The sequence below is a fragment of the Lycorma delicatula genome, chromosome 8 (genome assembly GCF_047948215.1).
Source record: "Lycorma delicatula isolate Av1 chromosome 8, ASM4794821v1, whole genome shotgun sequence".
Classification (NCBI taxonomy): Eukaryota; Metazoa; Arthropoda; class Insecta; order Hemiptera; family Fulgoridae; genus Lycorma; species Lycorma delicatula.
Genome location: NC_134462.1, coordinates 68,313,082 through 68,337,529, shown reverse-complemented (window position 1 = coordinate 68,337,529; position 24,448 = coordinate 68,313,082). Strand labels below are relative to the sequence as shown.

The following is a 24,448-nucleotide window of genomic DNA, read 5'->3' as shown; positions in this document are numbered from 1 at the left end:
GGAGAGGGGTACCGTTGCATTTATCACTGATCGTAACAAACGCTTGCATGTTATAATACAAAGCAGAACTAAATTGAATTGATTTTCACCACTAGTAGTTTTCACTTATACTCTGTTCACTTCAGGGATTGGTAGTGAACATCATGCCATTCAACGATGGTAACTCAAATTAGTGCCTCTTGAGCGTCAAATGATAGAAGTTGACAGTTATTACAGTTACGTGTAAATAAATAACTGTTATACGTTTATAAAGATTAAGAAATAATAATAAAATTGTTATTAAATGTTAATAATTAAAATCAAATAATATATTTTGTTATGCAATAAATTAATAAATCCGTTGAGTGAAATAAATTTAAAATAAAAATATGTCACCTTTTATTGTAACTACAGATAGCTACAGAATTTTTTGTAGTACTTAACTATATATAAAATTCTGTTTCAGATTCGTTTGGTATAACAGCGATCAACCCTAGTTTAGTTCGTTATACGCTCATTCGTGCTGTCGTTATGACAGCTCAACGTCTTTTAATAAACGTCTTGTCCAATTTTCATCGTTTCCACCCAATTCTTCTACATCCTGTATCCTTATCTTTTTTTCAAAAAATCGAGGTATTTTGTTCTTTTTTTGCGGATTTTTTTTAATAAAGTTCTTTATTTTCAATTTATATGCATTAACGTAATATTTAATTTTTTTATTTAATTTTTTTTTCATTATGATTAACAATAAGGCAATTGATTAGAATAATAAAATCCAAATGAACAAAAATGAAGAGGTTGGTATTCAAAACCTCCGGTTGGTATTAAATCAACCTGTTATTTAAAAAGAATGAACCGATTTAATAACTTAATATTTTATTAAGGAAAATTAATACAAAATTCTTACCAAATCACATGTATTATGCTCATTAAGTTTCCTGATTTTCTACGACCCTGTATTAAATTAATCGATTTTAGAAATATCAGTTTTAATTGCTGTGAAATATTTTAAATAATTTTCTGTTAACATAGTGTGACCCATCGACTAAGTTTCTTGTATGTGTGTATATGTATATATTCACATATCAACATCATTTTGTTTTTTCTAATATTTATATATATTTTTTTTTACATAGGAGTCTCATGAGAAATTTATGAAAAATGTATTCTCTTTTTTTACGTAGTTTTATTCTTGGTATTTCAATTTTTAATTTGATGTATAACAGATAAAACTTGGCCAAATGTAATTAATTATTCAATCAGTCTTTTTTTATGGTGCTATCCACAGCTATATACAATTTTAAATAATTCTAATTTCTTTGGCTTATCAAAATCTCTCCAGGAATATTTTGGTTTCCAAAGGTTGATAGTACGCATTATCACTGAATATTAATATCGCATTTTTACAAAATACTATTACTGATACTTTTAGTAAATGTATAGTAATACTGTTACTAAATTAGTACGCATTGTCACTAAATATTGAAATATAATTATATAATATTTTATTATTAGTTTATTGTATTTTAATTAATCCTTGAAATACATTTTTCTAGATTGATGTACATTTAAATTAAAAAAAAAAAAGTTAAAAAAAGGAGATGAAGCCGGATTTGAACCGATGTGCCTTCCCTTTGTAATATCCAAATATTTCATCAATAAAAGTTTACTCTGGAAGCAATGAAAATAAGTACCACTTACGATATATCATTGAAAAGCTTTCAATGACAGCTTACTACTGCAGTTAAGAAAAAATCCAAAGATTTTAGTCTGAGCTTTTTTTGGACATTTTGGTCCAGTCGATTGCAATCAAAAGGAGAAGTACACAACTACATGTTACAACAGTCCTAAATCCAAAATTTTTCAACATCTTACGGTTAATGGTTTTTGAGTTATGCGAGATTCATACGTACGTACGTACGTACAGACGTCACGCCGCCGAAACTTGTCAGGATGGATTTGTATTTGAATTCAAATACAAAGCGTTTCCAGACTTATATTTATTTGAGCTCTTTTCATTTTTTTCACTGTAGAATATGTCTTGAAAGTTTCTCCGTGGGCCGCCATTCTGTATGTATATATATATATATATATGTATATATATACTTTTCCTTTGTGTCTACTAATGATGATTGTTTACCATTTGAAATGGCCATCTATGTTGAGATTAAAATTTTTTTTTGTCTTCTGTCATTTGACTGGTTTGATGCAGCTCTCCAAGATTCCCTATCTAGTGCTAGTCGTTTCATTTCGGTATACCTCCTACATCCTACATCCCTAACCGCATTTTAAAAGCTTCTAATCTTTTCTTCTCAGATACTCAGATCGTCTATGTTTTACTTCCATTTCAAGCGACACTCCAGACGTATACTTTCAAAAATCTTTTCCTGACATTTAAATTAATTTTTGATGTAAACAAATTAAGATTATAAATAAAGTCGAATCTACGTGCTGTTATATGAAACCTTTTAAACAAATGTAATTTATGATAGAGAATGAGCGACTTAGAGAGAGAGATTTTAATACTACTATCTTGCATACATTTATTCGTATATGTCACTATTTCTGGTGACCATTTCCTAATTTTCTATTTTATTTTTCATTGATTTAGTTGACACTCTTCAATGTCTAATATATATGTGTTATTTTTTTTTTTTGTATAACAACCATAAGATTAGTGCTGAAAAAATTTAAGACCCGTACATTGAATCGAACTGGAGACTAATTGATAAGAAGTTAATATGTTAAAAATTATAAAAATTGCTTAATGAATGTACGGATTTGTGTTTTATCTTCACAAAAGATTTGCCATATCTTGTTATAGCGATTTTAAGTCATGAATATGGTTAAATTAAAAAGTAATTTTTTCAATAATATTTTCTATTTTAAAGCAGTCGGATTTTGCTTTACTAAACACGTATATGTGTGTATACGCGCGCGCGCCCGGCCGACAAATCCTAGCTGAATATTGAATAAACTCGGAATTTATTTTTAAGTAAAAACAAATGATGAAAATTAAATTTTAAGAAAAATCGTGTAAGGGTTGTAAAATTAGTAAAAGTAACTGCATGATGGATAAGGTATGCATTCAGAATATTTATGGGACAACCGGTAAAAGGCCGTGGTTCATTTTTTCACTTATTTATATTTCTGAATATATAGCTTCTTTTTTTTTGTTCTTTCTTGGGGAAAAACTGCTCAAGTTATATTTTCATTATTAAGAAAGGTGTATAGAATGATATGATGTATATAAATAACCGTAAAGGATTTAACCATCGGTTAAAATATGTTATATATATTTTTAATATATTTCTACCCTTGTTTCTTGTTCAGTATTTTCTTTTAAATGAAACAGAGTTCATAAAATTAATGATGTTTTCCCGATACGATGTATATTTGTTATTATTTAATTTATTTTTCAAGAAAATATATGTACATTAACAAACATACATTATCTTTTTAAAACCCCTGAAAAATCCGAAACCACCGTACATATTTGCACTTATTTAGTTTGATTTTCTGAAGATTTGGCAGTAAAAACACATCAGTAATACCTTTTTTGAAATAACATATAGTAATAATTTATTAGAAATAAAAAGTAAGTGCAATAAGCTTTGTCATTGTCATATCGCTACTTATTAAAGTCGACGTTGATATTGAACATACATACTCGCAAAATACTTTCGCTAGACCATCGTCCGCGTATAGCGGAGATTAACAAAACTTATGTCAAATATATTAGCCATATAAGATCGGGTTATTAGTAATTATTAATTTTATTATAATTATAATTACCGAAATAATATACTAATTACGTAATGTTATAAACAAATAATTATTTTTTATAATATTATGTAATTGTATTGCCGACATAAAACAAACTGTAAGTTAATATAAGAATATTTTTTTTCTTTGAAATAGTAACTAATAAATTGTTTTAAAAAATAAATTAAAAACATTTCTCCGAGATCTGTGATTTACAGGATTTTTTTGAGGTTAAACCTTTTGTACTATTAATTTCTGTATTTAGATTTGCTTATTTTTATTCGGTAGCTCAAGGTTTTTTTTTCTAAGCGAAGAAACTAATAATATGTATTTTAGTAATGTAAAATAATAAATAAATAAGCTGTTCTTAAGAAAAAATTTTTGAGTTTTTTTTACATAGTTAGTATCTTACTGAATATATATATTTAAATCGGAGAAACGATTTATAATTCGCATTGATCTTGATCTCTTTGTAATTGATAAACTTTTCAGTTTATTATCATAGCATATCAATCAACTGGAATCTTTTTCATTATTCGGGTCATTTCTCTTATTGAGTTAAGCAATTTATGTAAGCCATTCGCAACTTGCATATTTTTTTATTAATTTATACTGTCTGATTTTTTTTTCTTTTAACTGTGACGTTTGTAAAGAATTTTATAAACGATATTCTCCAAACTGAATTTTTTTTTTTGAAGTAATGATATTCGCTTAACTGTATGGTTTTTCTCTGCGGTGAATCGAGAATAAAGTTATAACATGGTAAGGATTTTGATATTCAGTATCATATCATATCGTATCATATCAACAGCGATAGGAATCCTTTGAATTCATTGTACTTAGCATAGAGAGCTTACTTTTCTTGAGGTTGGCTATTTCATCAATAAAAATGTTTTTATATGATGTCAGGTCACCTACACTTGGTATGTTATCGCACCTAATATACAATCGCACATTATTCAGGAATACAACGTAAATACGTTTTTTGAACTGTGTAAAGGATATGTTATTTTATGATTTTATTTAATAATCCTGATTTATTTAATAATTCTGAGTTGAAAGGTTAAATTATATTTTTATATTTACTATATAACACCATAATTTTTTATTATCTTGCGGTATTTACGGTTAATTGTTTTACAGCGATTTACGATTGTGATATATCGACTATAAACTGGTGAATTAAAAAAAATAATACTAAAAAGAAATAAAATAAAAAAACAGAACTGTAATTAGTGTCGAAGTAGTTAATTTTAATTTCGTTATTTTAAATGTATATACTCGTAAGTGTGTTGATTGATGTGTTAAAGGGTGGTCGTTATTTTTTCTCTGTATTTTTGTTCGATTGAAGCTGAGGTGAGTTGAAACCTTCTTGATTTTCCGTTAGTGTTATTACGGTTGTATTTTGAGTTATTGAATCGAAGGGGGTTATTTATCGGACGAGGGGTAAAAATGTTTATAAGGATTGATGTGTGAACGTGTGATTGAAAGGGGATCCGCACATTTTGGGGTAAAACGATTGGAAAATATTAAAGTTTTATCGGTCGGTAAGAGATCGGTGCGAGGGGAGTTAAGAGGGAAGAGAGTCAGGAGGGAGGGAATTTCGGTAGGTCGCAGGGATATCGGCGGCGTATCGGGATGACGGGCAGACTGTTAGCAGGAGCGGCGCAGCAACGACTAGGCAGGAACAAGAAGCGGTGGAAGTCGGGCGAGGTGCGGAGTAGAGGCGATACGAGCGAGCGCAAGCCCGGTGAAGCGAGTGAGGTTAGGTGCGGAGGTGGGGAACGGGGGAGCGGTAAAGTAAGCAGGGCAGCCGCGGTCTCGGCAGCGCTCTCTCCTCGTCGTCGTCGTGTTTCGTTCGCCGTCGTCTCCTCAGTCAGTAGGCAGCATGTGGTGATGTATGTGTGATGCAGCAACAGTGTGGACTGTGCTCCGCCCTAGCGGAGGTGTTTCGGCGGATTATGTGCATCGGTGCAAGCCGAAGAGGTTCCGCGGATTCTTATTATCAGGAGGTGGCACCGGCAGCAGCCGCAGCAGAAACTAGTACTTCTGTAACGGCTACTGCCGGAAATATTATCGAACAACAGGAACTGGCCACGATCTGCGCTAGTGCCAAATCAACTCCCGTAAGTATTCGAATCCGTTATTCGTTAACGTTTTTTTAATGAATTGTAAAAATATACTTCACCGATCATTTTACCGCATCGATAAAGGGCGACGGTGAAGGTAGAAGGGAGGCCATTTCCCTATCGTGCCGATGAAACCGGTGTTTAATATATACATTTAAATATACTACTACAACTACATATACAACTACATATACTGTTATCGAACACAAACACCACATGATTTTTTCATTTCTTATAACAGTTGTTTTAGCCTCTGGGAGTCATTTTTTATCTGGTTGATATATTATATTTTATTTATTTTTAACGAAACCGTTGATAACTTTTAAAATAAAGATTTTAATATATTTGTTATCGCTATAGCGTGCTTTCAATTCTTATAATTTATGATCTTTTTAACATGCATCCGTACAGTTTACAGTTCATTCACTATTTATTCTGCTAACGTTAAATTCAACGCGTTAATTTGAGCTAATTCATATTTTACACGATTAAGAATAATTTTAATAGATTAAACATTTCAAAGATAATTAAAGAAATAAACTATTGCGAGTTATTTAATTGTAAATATCATTTATTTGTTATTTTAACTCTTTGTTTCTTATTTTTTCTATATTTATTTAGTAATAGCGTTTCTTTTAATTGTAGTAAAATTGTAAAAAATCGTGATCGGTTAAAATAATAATATATAAATAATTATGTTTATAATAATTTAAAAATAATCGGTATGAAGGTACGTAACCTATTAAATACGGTTAACATAAACTTTCAAGTTATGATAATTATGTGTTTTTTCTTGAGCTGATATTTTTTTGTCATTTATTTTTTTAATTATATTCATAAGATGTACATCATAAAAATATCTACATTTAATAACACATGTCTACCTTGTTACTTTTGTAATTTTTTGTTAGTTACTTTTATAAAGTTACTCTAATTTTTTCATTGTAAATAATAAAATTTCTAGCTGTTATTCGTCTTGCATGTTAACGACTTAATGAGAATCTTTAATAAAATTCTTTGTGTAGTAGAACCGAATAATAATTAAAATTAGTCAGTAAATAATATTATAAAAAACCGATACGTGCTTTTCAAAACATTAAATATTTTCATTCAAATGATCGTGATTTCTATCCGATTATCGATAAAGAATTTGATCATTTTATGTTATAAATAAATAAAAATTTGACAGTAATTGGATGTATAGCCGTTTAACTAATATGTAAATAAATAAAATTTTTCCTAAAAATATTAGTGTTAGATAATTGGAAGGAGATAAAAAACAAAACCGGAAATTAGATAACACATGTTGCTTTTTCCTAATAATAATAATAATAAATAAACAAAAACTATTAATAGTAAAGTTAAACAGAAATAAGTTTCAGTTTGTTTAATTTCTAATAACCATGTTACTGTTAATATATATATTTTTTGTGCTAAAGAGTTCTTTGGCCGGAAAAATGTATTAAGTTATTATTATTAATATAATTTTTTACAATTTATTTAAATATAGGATTATTATTACTATTATTACTTTTTAATTCTGCTTCAGAACTAATTTGGGTTAAATAAAAAATCGGAATAAATTTATTAATTTCCTTAAAATTTCTCGTTAACACCTGAACTATCTGAACGTTATAAATAGATCATTTACAAAAAATATATATATATAATTTTGCTATGTATAAATTTGTTTTTAATTAATCTTATTTATTTTTTTATTTTTTTGAAATTTTATTTATTTTAAATCGAGATTAAAACTTTTTTTTAAAATAAATTTCGTTCCATCTTTACATATTTGTCGACATACTATAAATAAAACTTTTATGATATTCCCGTAAACAACACACACGTACACTGCACATTTTTATTTTTAAATTTTTGAATGAATTTCGGTGTTATTAAATAGTTAAAAATTCACCGTCGAAAAATATTAACAATCACAATATTATATTATTTTCTTCCGTTGTTCAGTGTTATCTATATAGCGTAGTGTTATCTAAATAACGCAATCTGTTGGCTACAATGAGTAGTCGGAGTTTAAAATGATTTTGTTATTAATTATATTTGTCGAATAATGGGAAAATTGAAAACTTAGCGAGAACTCTTAAATTTGATAAATAAAAAAATTATTGGTGTAAATTATCGTAGGTCATATATTATTGTAAGTCAGAAGTTTATACACACTTAATGAAAATTAAAAAAAAAATTGCTGAAATTTATTTGGCAGAACTAAATGTTGTTTTTCTTTTTTTAACATCTGCTCTTTTTCCTATTTGTTCTTTAAATTCAGATTCTTAGGTAATTGTGTTTTTATCATTAAATCTTCCTTTCCATTACTATAACTTCATTTTGTTATAGCTTCCTGTTAACGGAATTTCATCGTTCTAGAAATTTTAATCTGCCGTCGACTTTTCTTTTCTTTCTTTTTGAAAATCATATTTTTTATATTTTAATAAATAAAAATGAAATCCATTAAATCTCTGGACTATTTACTGTTTAAAAAAAGAAGAAATATTACATTAAATAATAAATAAATAAAGTAATAGTAATAATAAACAAAAAGTAAAAATTATACCTAAAAAAAAAATTCTGAACAAGAGAAATTTTTTTTTGCCTGTAGTTAAGCAGAATATTTGACAAAACTTCTTATACAGCACCGTTGTATCTTAATAACCTAATGAATTGTTTATTAGTTCGAATAACCAGTTCGCTAAATAATTTCTGTATTTATTATAATAAATTATTTATTATTATTATTATTATTATATAGAATAATAGTAACTTAGAAACAATAACTATTACTTTTATGTAGATATTAATAAAGACATTCGATCAATTGCTCAATCATTATCATTAAATTGTAATGATAACACTAATTGGTTTGATTTATATAATTTTAGTTTGTATCAAATTAAATTTAAATCTAGATGTTTATTAAAATATGAATGAAATAATTGTATGTGAGAGTGTAATGTTGGCCATTTATTTTGTTTCATGGGATTTATCCAGTTAGTTGTAATAAATAAATATTTAAACAAATTTTATATATATATATAATTTTTGGTCGGAAATTAAATTGATTGTTATAAAAGTAACTGCTTAATGATTTTACAAAGAACTGTATTGGTAAAAAGAAAAAAAAAACATTCTTGTAATTTCGTCTGACTGAGATTTCATAACGATTATTTAATTTAAACTGAGTGAAAATTTTCAAAGCAAATATATAATATCGTAATTTATGTTCAGTTTACCCATTAGATTCCTAAGTAAACATTTGTAATCGATCTTAGATCGTAAGTAATTTCTGAAAGTCGTATAGTTTTTTCAGAAAAACAAGGACTAATATCATATATATTAGAGAAAATGAGAATTGTAGAATTTCCTGTTTTCTTCTTTGTAACGTATTTGATGAACCCAGAATAAGAATAATACAGGTAAAGTTCAACTTTACAAAAACGATACGTATTTTTTTCTTTAAAGGGTTTAATTGTATTGTGAACCATATTAGCTTACGATAATCAACTTCAATTTTAAATACCTCGGGTGCTTAGATATGTATGAAAGAGTGGGACATTCAATGTAAATTAATATATCTCTTTCTGTTGCGATACAGTGCATTATGTTCATTTATTGCCTCTTTGTCTTTAATTGGTGCAGAAACATTTAAATTATAATATTTTTCGATATTTTGCTCTTTAAAAATTGTGATACGCTTTAAAATCAAAGGTAAACGTTACTATTTATTATTGTTAATACAATTTGAAACGTATTTTTGGAATTAAATTAAAATGCAATAGTTCACAAGATTTTCAATATACGATAGTTTTGTTATGTTTTTTTTCACTTGGAACAGAGCATAATGTTTCAAGAACACCATCCTTGAACCTCTGATTACAACAGTTCATCCTCCACTTAACGTAAATTTGGAAACGAAAACTATTAAATATTTTAAAGTAGGATGTGCTGGCTATTACCTTTTATATAGTGCAAGGAGTACAATAATAATCGTTTACTTCTCGGAATCAACAGATTATTGTATTGCTGTCTGTTCTCCGACCGGCAGTGTGTAAAACAAAACATAGTTTTTTACCTATGTATAAACAGTCTTCCGTTTGTTCGATGTGTACTGTACTTGTAGGAATATGTTTTTATGACTATTCAATAATGAGATTATTATTCGAAAATTGGTATTGAAGTCGTTGTGGTTGATACAATTCTTTTTTAATTAGTTAAGCTTTTCTTTTTAGATTGTTATAGTATAAAAAAAATTATAAAATGGTTAATTTTTTAACCCCATTTTCTCAAACAATTTGATAAATATTGAATTTAAGCGGCTGGTCCTCGTCAATCTAATAATACCCATCTTACCGCAAAACACATTTTTTTCACTAATTTCTAAATTAATTATTTTAAACTGTTTCTTTTATTTAACTTAGTTTTAAAAAGAAAAGTACGGTATTATTTTCAGTCGCATGGTGTGAATGGAGAGTAAAATAACTTAAAATTCGGGTTTCCGAATTATATATATATATATATATATATATATACCTATGTATAAAATTTTATGGCTGGAAAATTTCCAAAACTATTAGATCAGTTTCATTGTAATTTATATATGCTGTAGTAGTGTATCTGAAGTTGTGCATGTGAAAATTTTATGTAGATTGGTTTAGTTGTTCTTCAGTTACGTTCAATTTAACCTCAAAAAAACATTTGAGGTTATGTTGACTGTGTAGTGGTGTATTTTTCGTGCGCGCTATGCAATTCGCTCACAGTGGTGAGCGAATTCAAAGCTGATGCTTTTGCGTCGGGGTCTACTGGTTAATCGAGCGTATGTAGGGAACGTAGTGCGTATGTACTTTAAAAATTAGAAATCGGTATGTTTTTGACTGTGAAATAATGAGGATGTCGGAAACGAAAATTCGGTGTTCTTGCGGAGAACTGCGCTAGACTTTAAAAAGAAATTAAATGAAAATATAAAAAGTTACAAAATTTACCTTTGAGAACTTTAATATTATTCTATAAAAAAATTAATTTATAAAATCCTTAATTTTTAACAAGAAAAAAAAGAATCTATGTTGATAGAAATTAAGCTGCATACTTGCTTATTTATTCTCTTAGAAAGGGAATCTTGAGAGCTGCATCAAACCAGTCAAATGACTGAAGACAAAAAAAAAACACTTGCTTATTTGTAATTTTGTTTGTGAACTATAAGTAATATGGAACAACAATTTTCGGAATGCAGCCTTTATGTAAATGAGGGACCGAATGAATAATTTCTTTGGTTGAGGTTTTTTTATCATCTGTTAGTAATAAACACGTAATCGATTTATCTTAAAAATTGTTAATCGATTAAATACAGGATTGTTTATATGAAATATAAATAAATTGTAATAAATTAGTTAAAATGTTTTTTTGAGTTATTGTAGTATTAATTTGTAAGTTATTATCTGCTGAATTCTCTAATTATCTCTGATATAAATGATGGAATAAATTAATTTATACCTCTTTTACCAATTTCTTATCGGTAAAGTGAGGAAGTAGATAACAAAGAAAAAAGAAAAAAGAAAGTTGGAAAGTAATAAAATCAATGAATCATTTATACTTGCAGAGTTTTAAGTAACTTTTAAAAATAAATAAAATACTAGTTAATAAATAAATAATTATTGTTCATTTATGTATATAATTTTAATACAGATAATTAGAAATTTCTTTTCAGAATTTTCGTATTATTTTATTTTAATTTTTATTTCGTTGAAATTTAAGATACTTTTACTCATCGTGGATGGAAAGAGTAACTAACTTGCTTTCCGGTAGGAAAAGAGAACTGCACTTAAATGCAGTTACTATTATTGAAATAAATTAGCTAACAAAAGCGTAAGAAATGATTTTAAAAAAATCTACAACTCGATGCTAATTTTAAAAGTTTAAAAGACTTTAAAAATTATTATAAATGTAAAAAAAAATTGAAATTAAAAAACTACCAACACTAAAAAAAAAAAAAATAGAAGTATAAAGTTTTGATTAATTTTTTTTTTGTAGGATTGTTTTATCTACAGCAAAGTTTCAGTATTTTTTATAATATTTAATTTTCTATTTTATTTCATTTTTAGTTATTATTATATACATATAGAACATTTTTCTGCATTGTATTTTAAGTATTTATTTTGTTTATTAATTATGTTTTATTTTACTTATTTATTAATTATTATTTTGATTTTATACAGAATATAGATTACCATCTAATTAAAAATTTTTATATTTTGTTAACAGTTCTTGAAAAATTAAAAAAAAAGAAGAAATTAATGTACTCATGGTTAATTCATATTTTCTTTTACGGAAACATTAATATTAATTACGGAACATTATTTATTTTACGGAAAACATTAATGTGGTTTTCTTTAACTTTAAAAATCTGATGTGGACACCACATGACTTCTTTGAACGCCTATTAAAAAATTACATATACACATTTTATTAAAATGAAAAGTACATAAAATTTTATTTCATTAATAATTTCTGATTTTTTTTCTTAATTTCTTTTTTTTTGTTATTATTGAATATTATTTATCGTAAAAATGTTTATACAATAAGAGGCTAATAATTATTAATAAATCGATATATTTAAATTAAAAAAAAAAAGTTAAAAAAAAGGAGGTGAAGTCTGATTCGAACCGTTGTGCCATCCCTTGTAAGATTCAAATATTTCAAATTTATTTGGCTATAACTCTGGAACCAATAAAATAAGTATCACTTAAGATGTATCATTGAAAAGCTCTTAATGAGGGCTTATTACTGCAGTTAAGAAAAAGTTCAAAATACAAATGTTTTGTATTTTGGACACTTTTGTTCCAGTCGACTGCAATCAAAAGGGAAGGTGCACAACTAGGTATTACAATAATCGTACATGTAAAATTTCAACATCCTACGGCAATCGTTTTTGAGTTATGCGAGATACATACATACGTACGTACGTACAGCCGTCCCACTGGAACTAGTAAAAATGGATGGTCAAAATGGATATTTCCGTTGAAATCTGAAAACCGAAATTTTTGCGATCACAATAATTCCTTTACTTTGTTAAAAGAAAAAAAAAACAATTTAAGTTATTTTTAAAAATTGTTTCTCATGATATTGTTGGCCTGTCCGAGGCATGAGTGAATAGTGCTACTTACCCTTCAAAAGTATTAGACAGGTTTTTTTAAAAAAATAATATTCTTAAAAAAGGTTGTGTTCAGATGTTTATTTGATTATATACGACTATATTAACAATCAGTAAAAAAAAAATAGAAATTAGGTCGTAGTTAAATTTTTATGGAAATAGGAAAGACGATGTGCGTTTATTCAGTTCATATTCTTATAACTTCCTTTCTATTATCTAATAACGTTACAGTTATCATAAAAAAAAAATTAAATTTAATAGCTATTTGGCCTGAATATTTGTAATAATAAAAGTATTCTAAAATTCTTATTACAGGAGAAAAAAAATTATTTTTTTTTTTAATTTATTAATTTATCATTTTATTAATTTTTTGTGTTTCTGATTTTATCCCTTTTTTTTAAATAAATTAATGGGTTCCAAAGGTTCGTATTATTACGAATTTAATTATTTTTACATTCTAAAAATAAATACGGACGTAAAAAAAATTAATAAAAAGATTTCTATATTATAATACAATTATTATTACTTTTTAATATTAAATATATTTATTTATGGATATTGTATTATATTTCCGATATAACAAATTTATGGAAATGGAGTAATTCATATAACAGTAGTAAAAATTACAACGTAATTTTATATATATATTTCTGTTTTTTTCTTTGACACCGGTTACTATAAAACCAAGCAGAACAGTTTAGTTTCTGGCTAATTTTTTAGCTCTCAAGTACTTCATTCTTTCACAATGCCGCTTCTTTCTGTTGATCCCTTTAGGTTAACGCATTCTTTCTTCTCCTTTCGGGTGGGTTTCTTTAGATTTGAAGATTTTTTCTAAGCTTCCTTCGGTCTTTTAAATCGTTACCCTTAAGTATTTGTCTTGTCACAATTTCAGTTGTCAAAAATTCTCTTCCTTAGCCTGTTTGAATTCATTCTTGTCAGATGTCCGTAGAACGCTAGTCTTTACTTACGTATTGTTTTCGTGATTCTGACTAACACCCGGTAAAGTTTCTCATTCTTCGTTAACTTCCAGTTATCTTTAGTTTTTTAAGTCCTAGGATTTTCCCATCTTTCAGCAAGTTCCAGTTTTTGTATTTTCCCTTGGTTCAGAACTACCGCATTCTGCCGCGTATAAAACTCCTGGTAGGATTACCGTTGTATGCCCGTCTTTGAGATCCGTTTCTTATTTTATACGTCCTTCGTTAGGCCATAGGATTTTAGAATCTTATTGATCCTGACGTTGTTTGCTTCCTTCGTTCAAGTACCTAAATTTTCTCGTCTTCTGAATTCTTCCGAGCTCTGTCCGTATAAATTTTGCGCCCTTAATATTTGTCTTATTCTCTGTTTTTTTCTATGGAAATTTATAATTAAAAAAATTTTTTTCTGGCTATTCCGTGTAGAATGGCCAAAAAGGCAGGTTTATTTCCGTTTTATTTGTTAAAATAAAAATTAATGATATTTTTTAAAATCAATTACCTTTTTCTTATCAGAGCTGTTATTTCTACCGACTTTTCGAAGAAAAGAACGGTATTTCTTACGGTCACATAGTGAGAGTAGCGGGATGAAAACGATTTTCTTTACGTTTTCAGGCATGACGAATACAAAAATATTATTCACTTATATTGGTGTTTCCTTATATATTTATTTATAGCTCTTATATAGGCCTATGTATAACATTTTGTGGTTCGAGAATCTTAAAAAAATACTACATCAATTTCATTGAAATTTAAATATGCTATAGTGGTGTTTTTGAAGTTGTGGTTGTGAAAATTTAATAAAGAGTGGGGTCAGTCGTTCCTTAGTTACTCTCAATGTAAGGTGGAAAACATTTGAGAGAGATAAATTTGAAGCGTGGTTCGTTATGGTGCTGCAAGTCTAAACGTATGTTTTAAGTATTTACCAATAAGATAGCAGCTCAAGATTGTTAATCCATTAAAGCAGAATTTTAAACATAAATATCTGAATAAATCATTTTTTGAACATCGTATTTATTTTATATAAGAAAAAAAAATTTTTTTAATTCATTAAATTACGGATATAATAATTTAATTTTGTTATAAAAAGAAAATATATTTTAATATTAAATAAATAAAAAATACACCTTTTTTATTTTTATTTTTTTTTGTAATATCTTAGAGTTGAATGACTTGTAATTTTTTTGAGTTTTATTTCAATACATACCGTTTTAATTAATTTAATGTATTTTTTTTTTTAGATAATAGCGGATCTTATTCGGATCGAATTGATTAAGAAATGAGTTAAAATATGTTATTTTTTTAACAACAAATAAAGTATATTTAATTAATTAAAATATGTTTTTATATTTTTCTTCTCTTTTTGTACGTTTCTGAAGTTTATTTTTTATCGCTAGATGGAATAATGATATAAATGTTTAATATTTTTCTTTGTAATTAATTTTTACTGTTTAAAAATTAAAACCTTAGATTCATATTGTTTATATTCGTTATTATACGGTTTAAGTATAAATATATTTGTATTTACGTACAAATATATTATTATTTTTATCATTCTACAGGCATTAAGCTGCTTTGTAATAGAATGGATAATATTTAGAAAAACTAGAGTTTTCTAAACTAAACTGAACTAGTTTTTCTAAACTAAAAAAAATTAGAGATTAAAGTTAGAAAAGTAGAAAAAGCAAATATTTCCTGGATTGTTATTTGTTTTATTGTCAATTTATTAAATTGCTTATTAAACTGTATTGTATCATGCATAATGATACATTTTTATGATTGACGACGACTTTTTTCTCAATTTACATTTTTATTTTTCATTTCTTCTTTGTGTATTTATTTATTAAAACTGTGTTCAGTAATTTGACTCGAAAAACATTTAATTACTGTGATGATATAAAGAGATTAAGTTGTAGTTATGATAAAATTAAGGCATACTAATAAAATATTGAACAAAAACAGATTAATAAAGAATTCTGCAATTGAAAAATGTTGTGAGTATTTTTGTACTAAATTATAGTTTGAAGGCGTTATGTACCGTATGTCGCACGAAGAGGTATACGCATTTTATTTAGTATCACTCCTCGTTCATTCACCCACCGATTCTATTTAAACTTTACAGACCTTTTAACGAAGGTTTTAAAAATATTCTGTTGAAATTTCAACCTTCTAGGATTAAAAACAAAATGGCGGTTTTCAAATAAAAACATCAATTTCAGATAAACCAAATTTTTTATTCATTACAAAATAGCTGGTAAAAATGATTAAAACCAGATAATATATTGTTAAACAGCTGTTCAATTTAATAAAAAAAGTTAATAATTAGTCATAACCATGACTAATTATCTAACTGTTTTTAATTATTCTAGTTCTAATTTTAACCTGTTTTTAATCATTTTTACCAGCTATTTTGTAATGAATAAAAAATGTGGTTTATCTGAAATTGATTTTTTTTATTTGAAAGCCGCCTTTTTCTTTATATAAATTCTAGAATGTTGAAATTTTCATAGAACATTCGTTAAAAGGTCTGTAAAGTTTCAATGGTATCGGTAGAGGAATGGGAGAGTGATACTAAATCATAAGCTTATATACCTCTTCATGGGACAGTATATGTTTATATGAATTTTTAACATATATTTTTTTTTTTAATTCTCTGGATGAATTTTTGTTTGTTAATAGTTGACGTTACTAATATTTTAATTTTTAAAAGATTTTTATCGATATAAATATTTTATTCATCTAGAAAAGGTATTAAAATAAAAAAATAAAAATTAGGACGTAACTATTAATCTTACTGTCTTGATCATTATTTGTTCAGGATAATAATTTTCAAAAACAACTTTAATCCTTTTCAAGGTAATCCCATTTGTATAATTATCCATCACTGTGACTCCACTAACTTCAATTTGACCAACATTCGCACTACTTCATTCATATGTACGAGATCTTTTCAGAAAATAATCGAACATTTTTAATTACACGCCAACGGAGATATTTAGTGACCTGCGGTTGGCAGTATTGTGTTTCACACAACTTCCTGTGAAACCACAATTTCTTGGATTGTTGATATCTCGTTTAGTTTTGGTGTTATTGTTGTTTGAGTGCAACATGTTTAAATGTTAGTAACGATTTTTGTAATGTGCGATTTTTTCTGATTGAACTTTTGTCTCGATGTCGTAGCCGTAAACCCAGCTTTCGTCTCCCGTAACGATCCTTTGCATGAATGTTTCATCGTCATCGGCTTGTTCAAGAAGTTGCCGAAATACGTCCAACCGATATTCTTTTTGCTGGTCGGTCATCAAACTAGGAACAAACTTTGCTCTTATTCGATTCATGTTCAATTTTTCAGTGAAAATGTCATGGAATGATCTAATCGAGATGCTAACCTCTTCTGCAAGTTCTCTGACAGTCAATCGACGATTTGCACGCACCAGATCGTTGATTTTCTGAACTTGGGTGTCATCAGTTAAAGTTGAAGGCCTTTCTGGTCCAGGATCATCCTCAGTCAACTAACGACCACCTTTAAATCGTGAAAACCATTCGTAACATTGGGTACGACCCAAAGTATTGTCTCCGTAAGCTTGTTTTAAAAGTTGAAACGTTTCTTTGAAAGTTTTTCCCAGTTTTACACAAAATTTTACATTTTGTTGTTGCTCCCGAAAAACTTACATTACAAAAATCGCTACTAACACTTAAACACCTGCACTCAAATAACAATAACACGAAAAGTAAATTCAAGGACTGTAGTTACGTGGGTGGTTATGCGGAACACAACACTATCAACCCCACGTCACTAAATATCTCCGTTGGTGCATGATTAAAAATGATCGGTTATTTTCTGAACAGACTTCGTACGTAAGAATTTTTTTTTTTTTTTTTTTTTTTTTTTAGTGTGGACTCTTGAAATGTCGGGAAAAACGAAAAAAAGTGGGAGGACTGAAATATTGACCGATAGCATATTGTTGTGTATTGTATGTAACATGAGACAAAAAAGGAATATTTAATTAATTAAATCCTCTTCCGTCACAATTTTCATACTTAATCCATCTCTTTGTTTCTGATTCTTTTAACATGAGCTTTTTACAGGAGCATCCCGTATTACTGCACCATCATGGAACGTTTAGGATTGTACTTTCTTTTTAATTCATTTTGTAAATACAGTGTATCTAATAAAAAAAAAACAGTTTTTATGAAGAAAAAAAGAATTATTCTTATAAAGAACTCTTAATGGAAGGTAATGAGAAATTTTTTATAGGTTTAAATTAAATACTATTGTTTTATTTTATGTGCTAGACGATTATTTTACCTGACGTCTCTATAATTAAAAGTAATAAAACATCATTAAATATCTACGTGCAGTAATTACTGATTGAATTTATAAAGTTAATGATGGATGATACCTAAGTGTACATTTAGACAAATATGAAAAAAAAGACAAAAAACATTAAACTACTATTTTAATTAATAAAAACATTATTCTTGCGTATTTATAATGTTATTATTATATCTCCCCCTTTTTTTTAATATTAACTATTTTTCCATCCCTAATTAAAATCGTATAAATTATAAAATTATAATTTCAGCACCACTCATATTGTGCGATTGTATTTTTATTGCCTTTTTTATTTTATTTTTTTTATTATTCTTGCTTGTGTGACCTTGGTTTTTATAGCCCGATAAACATATTAAATAGATTGTATATAAATCTAAATTTTCATGTTCAGAAAAAACTTAATTTTGATTCTTTAATAGTTTTAAATTAATCAGTTATATAATCTTTAATTTTAAAAATATAAGTAAAATTAAATTTTAAGAAAAAATCTGTTAAAAAAAATCCTAGGAAATTTAATTAATTTAATTTGAAAGGCGTTATATTTTAATTATGTTATTGTTTAATTATATTTTTTTTTATTTCTCTGGATGAATTCTGGTTTAATCTATTGGAATAGTTGTTACTACTACTTTAATTTTTAAAATATTTTTATCGATATAAATATTTTATTCATTTAGAAAATGTATTAAAATAAAAATAAAAAAATTAGGACGTAACTATTGTTCTACTTCAGAATATGGTTAAGCTTAAAAAACTAACCGTTTAAAAAAATTCATGAAATGAAAAATATTAGATAAAATCGTGTATCTGGTAAAAAGTATGAAAAAAAATTGCTAAGGAGACTAATATAGGTTGTGAGTTAATGTTATCTTGATTGGAAAAAATTCCTTAATATTTTTACTTTATGTTTTCCAACTAATTCTCTTAATTTTTTAAAATTAATTATCAACACAAAAACTTAAAAAATGTCTAAGTTGTCCATGTAAATAATGAAATTTTTCGTTAAAATTTATTACTTTAGTTAACTGGAAAGTATCTACAATGGGATCGGTAAAGGAATTTTCTAATGATAAAAAAAAATCCCTTTCGGCACGCCGGAAGGCGGAGGCAGATTTCACCGGTGCTAAGTAGGGGAGAAAAAGATTTCCACCTTAAAGTTAAAAAAAACTTCAAATTTACTCAATACGACAATGGTTGCATGTGAGAAAAGGTTACAAGTTTAGCAAACGACAGCTCCATCTTCTTACAATTCCAGCAAAACTTTGGTCATTCCTTGCCATAAGGGTTGGTCATATCAAAAATTATTACAGATAAAAATTTTAGGTAATATTTAGAGAACTAACGACCACTTTAAACCGATTCAATGCTGTGCCTATTAGTATGTTTCATTTTTTCCACACCTTGGGCCGATGGTTGGTGATATCAAAAAACTTTACTTAGATAAGTTTTAGGCCCTTATCCAAATAATAGCAGGAACTTAAAACGAATTCGATATTTGATTTAATAAGAAAGTTATAGCGATATTCGTATGTTTTCATAAAAGTCCTCGCATTTCCATCTCCATGGTTCGATTTTAGCCGTTATCAAAATCGACCGAGATTTTGTGACGACTTATTTTTAAGAAACAATTTGAAAGTGGTTGGCGCAAAATTACGCAATAAATGTATATATACATTTTTGAGCTGACTGTGGTTTTGGAATCTGGGGGATGTGAAACGCTAAGATATGTCGAAATTTTCCGGAAGTCGAATCATAGTACCAATTATAATAGGTTGCTTTCTTATGAAATCTACCTAAAAGGGTATTAGCTAAATAAATTTAATAAAAAAATAACGTTTGAACATAACATTAACAAAATCTTCCATTTTTCTTCTTTTTTTTTTTTTGAAGCTGCTTATAAAATGATAAGCATTACTGTAACTGCTATAACAGCAGTGAATAATTAATGGTGAAATTTTAATAGCAAAGCAATTCTAGTTTTTTTAAAAGCATTGTTTTATTACTCAGCGATATAGTGCCTACTTAATTAATATTTTATATCAATCTTTTTCTTATAGAACGTAAAAAGGTTAACAAATTAGTTGTTTATACGAGTGTGTTAATTTCAGTATGTGTTATCTTTAATTAAGTTAATTTATTTAAGATTTTAGTATCCGATGTAAGTCGAAAAAAAATTCTTTTATTACGTCAAGTTTGTGTTATAAGCTATATTTTTTAAACTAATTTTTTTTAAATTTATCATCAGTATTTCGTAATATCGGACATATTTTGATGAAAGTTCTTTTACACGATACTAGAGCAGATAATATCAGTATATATATATATATATATATATATATATATATATATATATATATGTATATACTTTTTTAAATTAAAAATAGCTAGCGTGTGGATATTGTCATTACAAAGAAGATAACTGAAAAATAAGACGATAAGGCGTTTTCTTTGGAAATCTGTAACAGAGTACGGTAGAAGGCTGATAAAATCGATCGCCTACGTTTTAAGGAATTTAATATATTTCCGAACTTATTTCCGTGGGATAAACTTCCCAAGTATTTATAATTGAAAATTTTTTTACGTGAAATTAAAAACAAAAATCATTTAGTTTCAGCTCTAACATTGCGGGGGGGGGGAGGGGAAATAATATTTTTAAATAACCATGTGATTTTTAAATTCCATTTACTTTAGAATACATTTTTTTTTTCTGAGAAAGATGTTATTATTTGATTTTTTTACGTTTAGTATCAGCTGACTATACAGGTTTAGTTCATTTTGTTTAGTTTTAAGACGGCAATTATTGACACGTTGCCGTTAATTAAACTCTAACAGTAAAAAAGCCTAGTAAGTCTATGGTAACTTTAATAGGTTTTTTTTTTAATGTAATTTTTCATTTTACCCTCATTACACTCTGCTTTTTATTTCCCCAAACTCTTCCATTTAGTTTTTTAACAGCCCTTATAGTTTTTCACAACCAACTTTTTTTCTTGTTTAGACTCCGGTAATTACATTTCAGATAATACTTAAGAGGATTATATGTATAAATGTAAATGAAGTGTAGACTCTTGTACAGTCTCAGTTCGACCATTCCTGAGATGTATGGTTAACTGAAACCCAACCACCAAAGAACACCGGTATCCACGATCTAGTATTCAAAACCGTGTAAAAATAACTGACTTTACTAGGATTTGAACGCTGGAACTCTCGACTTCCAAATCGGCTAATTTGGGAAGATGCGTTCACCACTAGACCAACCCGGTGGGCTAACCATTTGCTATTATATATTATATACTTGGCCGTATTGTAATTTTACGTTCCCGAGTGTTGTAGAAAATAACGTTGGGTAAGTATCACTAGTGTACCGAAAATAAACAGTCGAGATATACAATTTTTTTTAATTTTTTTATTTAAGGGACTTGGAAAATTAAGGCCAAAACCGCTTACAAAAATAAAATAAATAAATAAAACTGCGTAGCCCTTTTTTTATATTATTCAGGAACAAATACACTTAAATATTTAAAACTTGGTTGGTTGATTTCTGATACAGGATATTATTGTTATTGAGTTTTTAAAGATTCCGTCGAATTGAATAGGTAAATGGTATGTAGATACGCTTATGTAGATAAAAATGACCGAAGGGAAAGTTTTTCTTACATATTTATTGACTTTTCGATATAATTAATGATGTAAAATGCTTTCTCATAAATCAACCCTTTCACAAAAAATTTCATACGTAAAACGTTTTGTTATATGTAATGGTTTGTTTCAAAATTCCTAATGTAATCTGGATGTTACTTATTAATTTAAATTATATTTTGTAGATGTTAGTCTTACTTTGGTTTGTGTTTACTTACAAATTTGAAATTGAATAAGATGATTCCCATTTATAAAACATTGATGTCGTTAATTTTTTTTTTTTAATTTAAAAAAAGGGGCAATACAGATGTCACATCTCGATATATTTATCCAAACAACATTTTTTGATACATGTTTATTTTTTTCAATACTGTAATATTCGCAGAAAATTATTTTAAAAAATGATCCAAATATGTAATATATATATATTTAACTAAGTTTGGTTTTCAGTAGTTCTGCTATAATTTAATAGCCTATTAGTATGTGATAGATTTCTGGAGGACAACCGGGAAAGTTATGATTATACATTACCACAAATTTCGAAATAGTGGAATACCATTATTAACATATTTTTATATGTTTCTCTGTATTTTCGTACAAATTTATTGTAAGAATAATTTTTGTATATTCATTATGTTTTGACGTAAGAGATTTTCTGTTTAGATGATATCATGTTATTTAAATTAAATATTCCTCTTCTATAACAGTCTTCTGCTGTATGTTTGATAGTATTGTAGTGAGACTCGACAATCACTCTCACGGGATGAAATCCATCAATGTTTGAAGTGCATTACTCTACATCTGCCTTGTACCATCACATTGTAGCTAATTTAATAATAATATGCTTAATTAAGCTATGCGTCTTGTATAATATATTAGAATCCATAGAAACACGTAAAGTACGGTTTACCTCAGATTTTATGGAATAATAGTACATAATTAATGCTGTAATGAATTGAAACGTGAATCGCTGAGTAGATAAATATCAAAAAAAATTGAAGTGTTTTATCATTTGTTAAAATTCTATATGATAAAATAAGTAATTGATAAGAAATGTAATATAAGTTGAAAATTACAATCCTACTTGGATAAACAAGGATTGTTCCAGGAAAACATATCCGGATTACATGACAATCTCCTACATATCTAAGAAAATTTTTTTTCAAAAAATATATTGCTCGCGTTTATTAAAGGCTTCACATAGTATGATTGAGTTAGACCTAAATAAGCATCTAGTGAAGTGGTTATGTTTGAAGTGTATTTTTTTTTATGGATATGGAACATCAACACTAAGAAAGAGGAAAGGTTTAAAGGGTTTTGGAAGCATTTAAAATGAGGTCATGGAGAAGATTAATGATTTAGTTAATAGTGAAAAATTTATAAGTAAAATATACGAGAATTGGAGCTAATAAAAAAAAAGTTTAGAGTAGGGAAGTTAACTAACTGAGTGGGACATAATATTACGAAGGATATCTCTAAAGTAAAGACCGCTGGGAAGTTTCTCTCCTTAAGGTTGGAGAACTTGCGTCGTTCATGGCCACGCTAGTAATCTGTACACTGCATTGTTGTCTGTACGTTAACGCGTTGTAGTATCTTTGATTACGTGTGAGTTATTACGTTATAAAATGAATAGGAAAATCGATGTTGCCGCTGACTGAAATACGTGGAGTCGAACTTTTTGAAAACATTAGAACGTTAAGCCGGCTGAAATTCATAGACAATTGGTTGCTCTGTACGGTGATAATGTAACGAATGAAATTGTGTGAAAGGTTTAAAAATAACAGAATTAATGTGCACGATGAAGAACGTTCAGGGAGGCTCTCGATAATCTCCGAGGACTTGTTGAAACGCGTCGATGACGAAATCAGAAAAGATCGTCGCTAAACGATTTCCGAACTGGCCCTTCTTTTTCCTGATGTTTCAAGAGCTGTTATCGGTCGCATTGTTCATGTTTAGGTTTCAGAAAGGTTTGTGTACGTTGGGTGCTCACGTCTTAACGGAACGTCACAAAAAAGTCCGAATGGGATTTTCTTTGGAATTTTTGATGCGCTTCACAGAAAAAGGTGATGAATTCTTTAATTCAATTGTTACCGGCGACATATGAAACATGGATTTCGTGTTACACGCCAGAGAGAAAACGGCAGTCAAGTGAATGGTATCATCCTCAATCATCAACCAGACCGATATAGATCAAGCCACAGCCATTTGTATGTAAACTGATGGCCACAGTCTTTTGGGATCGGTTTGGGATATTGCTGATTGGTTTCATGCCTCGTGCAACGACTAAAAATTCAGAAACTTAATGCAGATACAAGGGACCTGTTTCAGGGCAGATATTCATTTGGTGATGACTAAATTATGAATTTGTCTTAACTCTTATTAAAAATCGTATCCATATTTATATTAAAATTACTTCGGGAAGGCTCATTCCTTTCTCTGGTAACCAAAAATAAGTATTTGGTATTTGACAGCT

The 24,448-nt window shown here is 27.7% G+C and overlaps 1 protein-coding gene and 1 long non-coding RNA gene across 3 annotated transcripts in view; one reads left to right on the top strand and one right to left on the bottom strand.

The window, feature by feature from the left end:
* LOC142329370 (uncharacterized) overlaps positions 1 to 24,448 on the bottom strand; it is a 115,624-nt gene that overhangs the window by 22,562 nt on the left and 68,614 nt on the right. The window lies entirely within an intron of this gene.
* The window catches only part of LOC142329369 (uncharacterized), a 502,750-nt gene continuing 483,767 nt past the window's right edge, over positions 5,466 to 24,448 (top strand). For both annotated transcript variants that reach the window (XM_075373890.1, XM_075373889.1), the window contains exon 1: positions 5,466 to 5,870. In XM_075373890.1, coding sequence (XP_075230005.1) covers positions 5,652 to 5,870 — 219 coding nt within the window. In that variant the 5' untranslated portion in view covers positions 5,466 to 5,651. The remainder of the gene's footprint in view (positions 5,871 to 24,448) is intronic.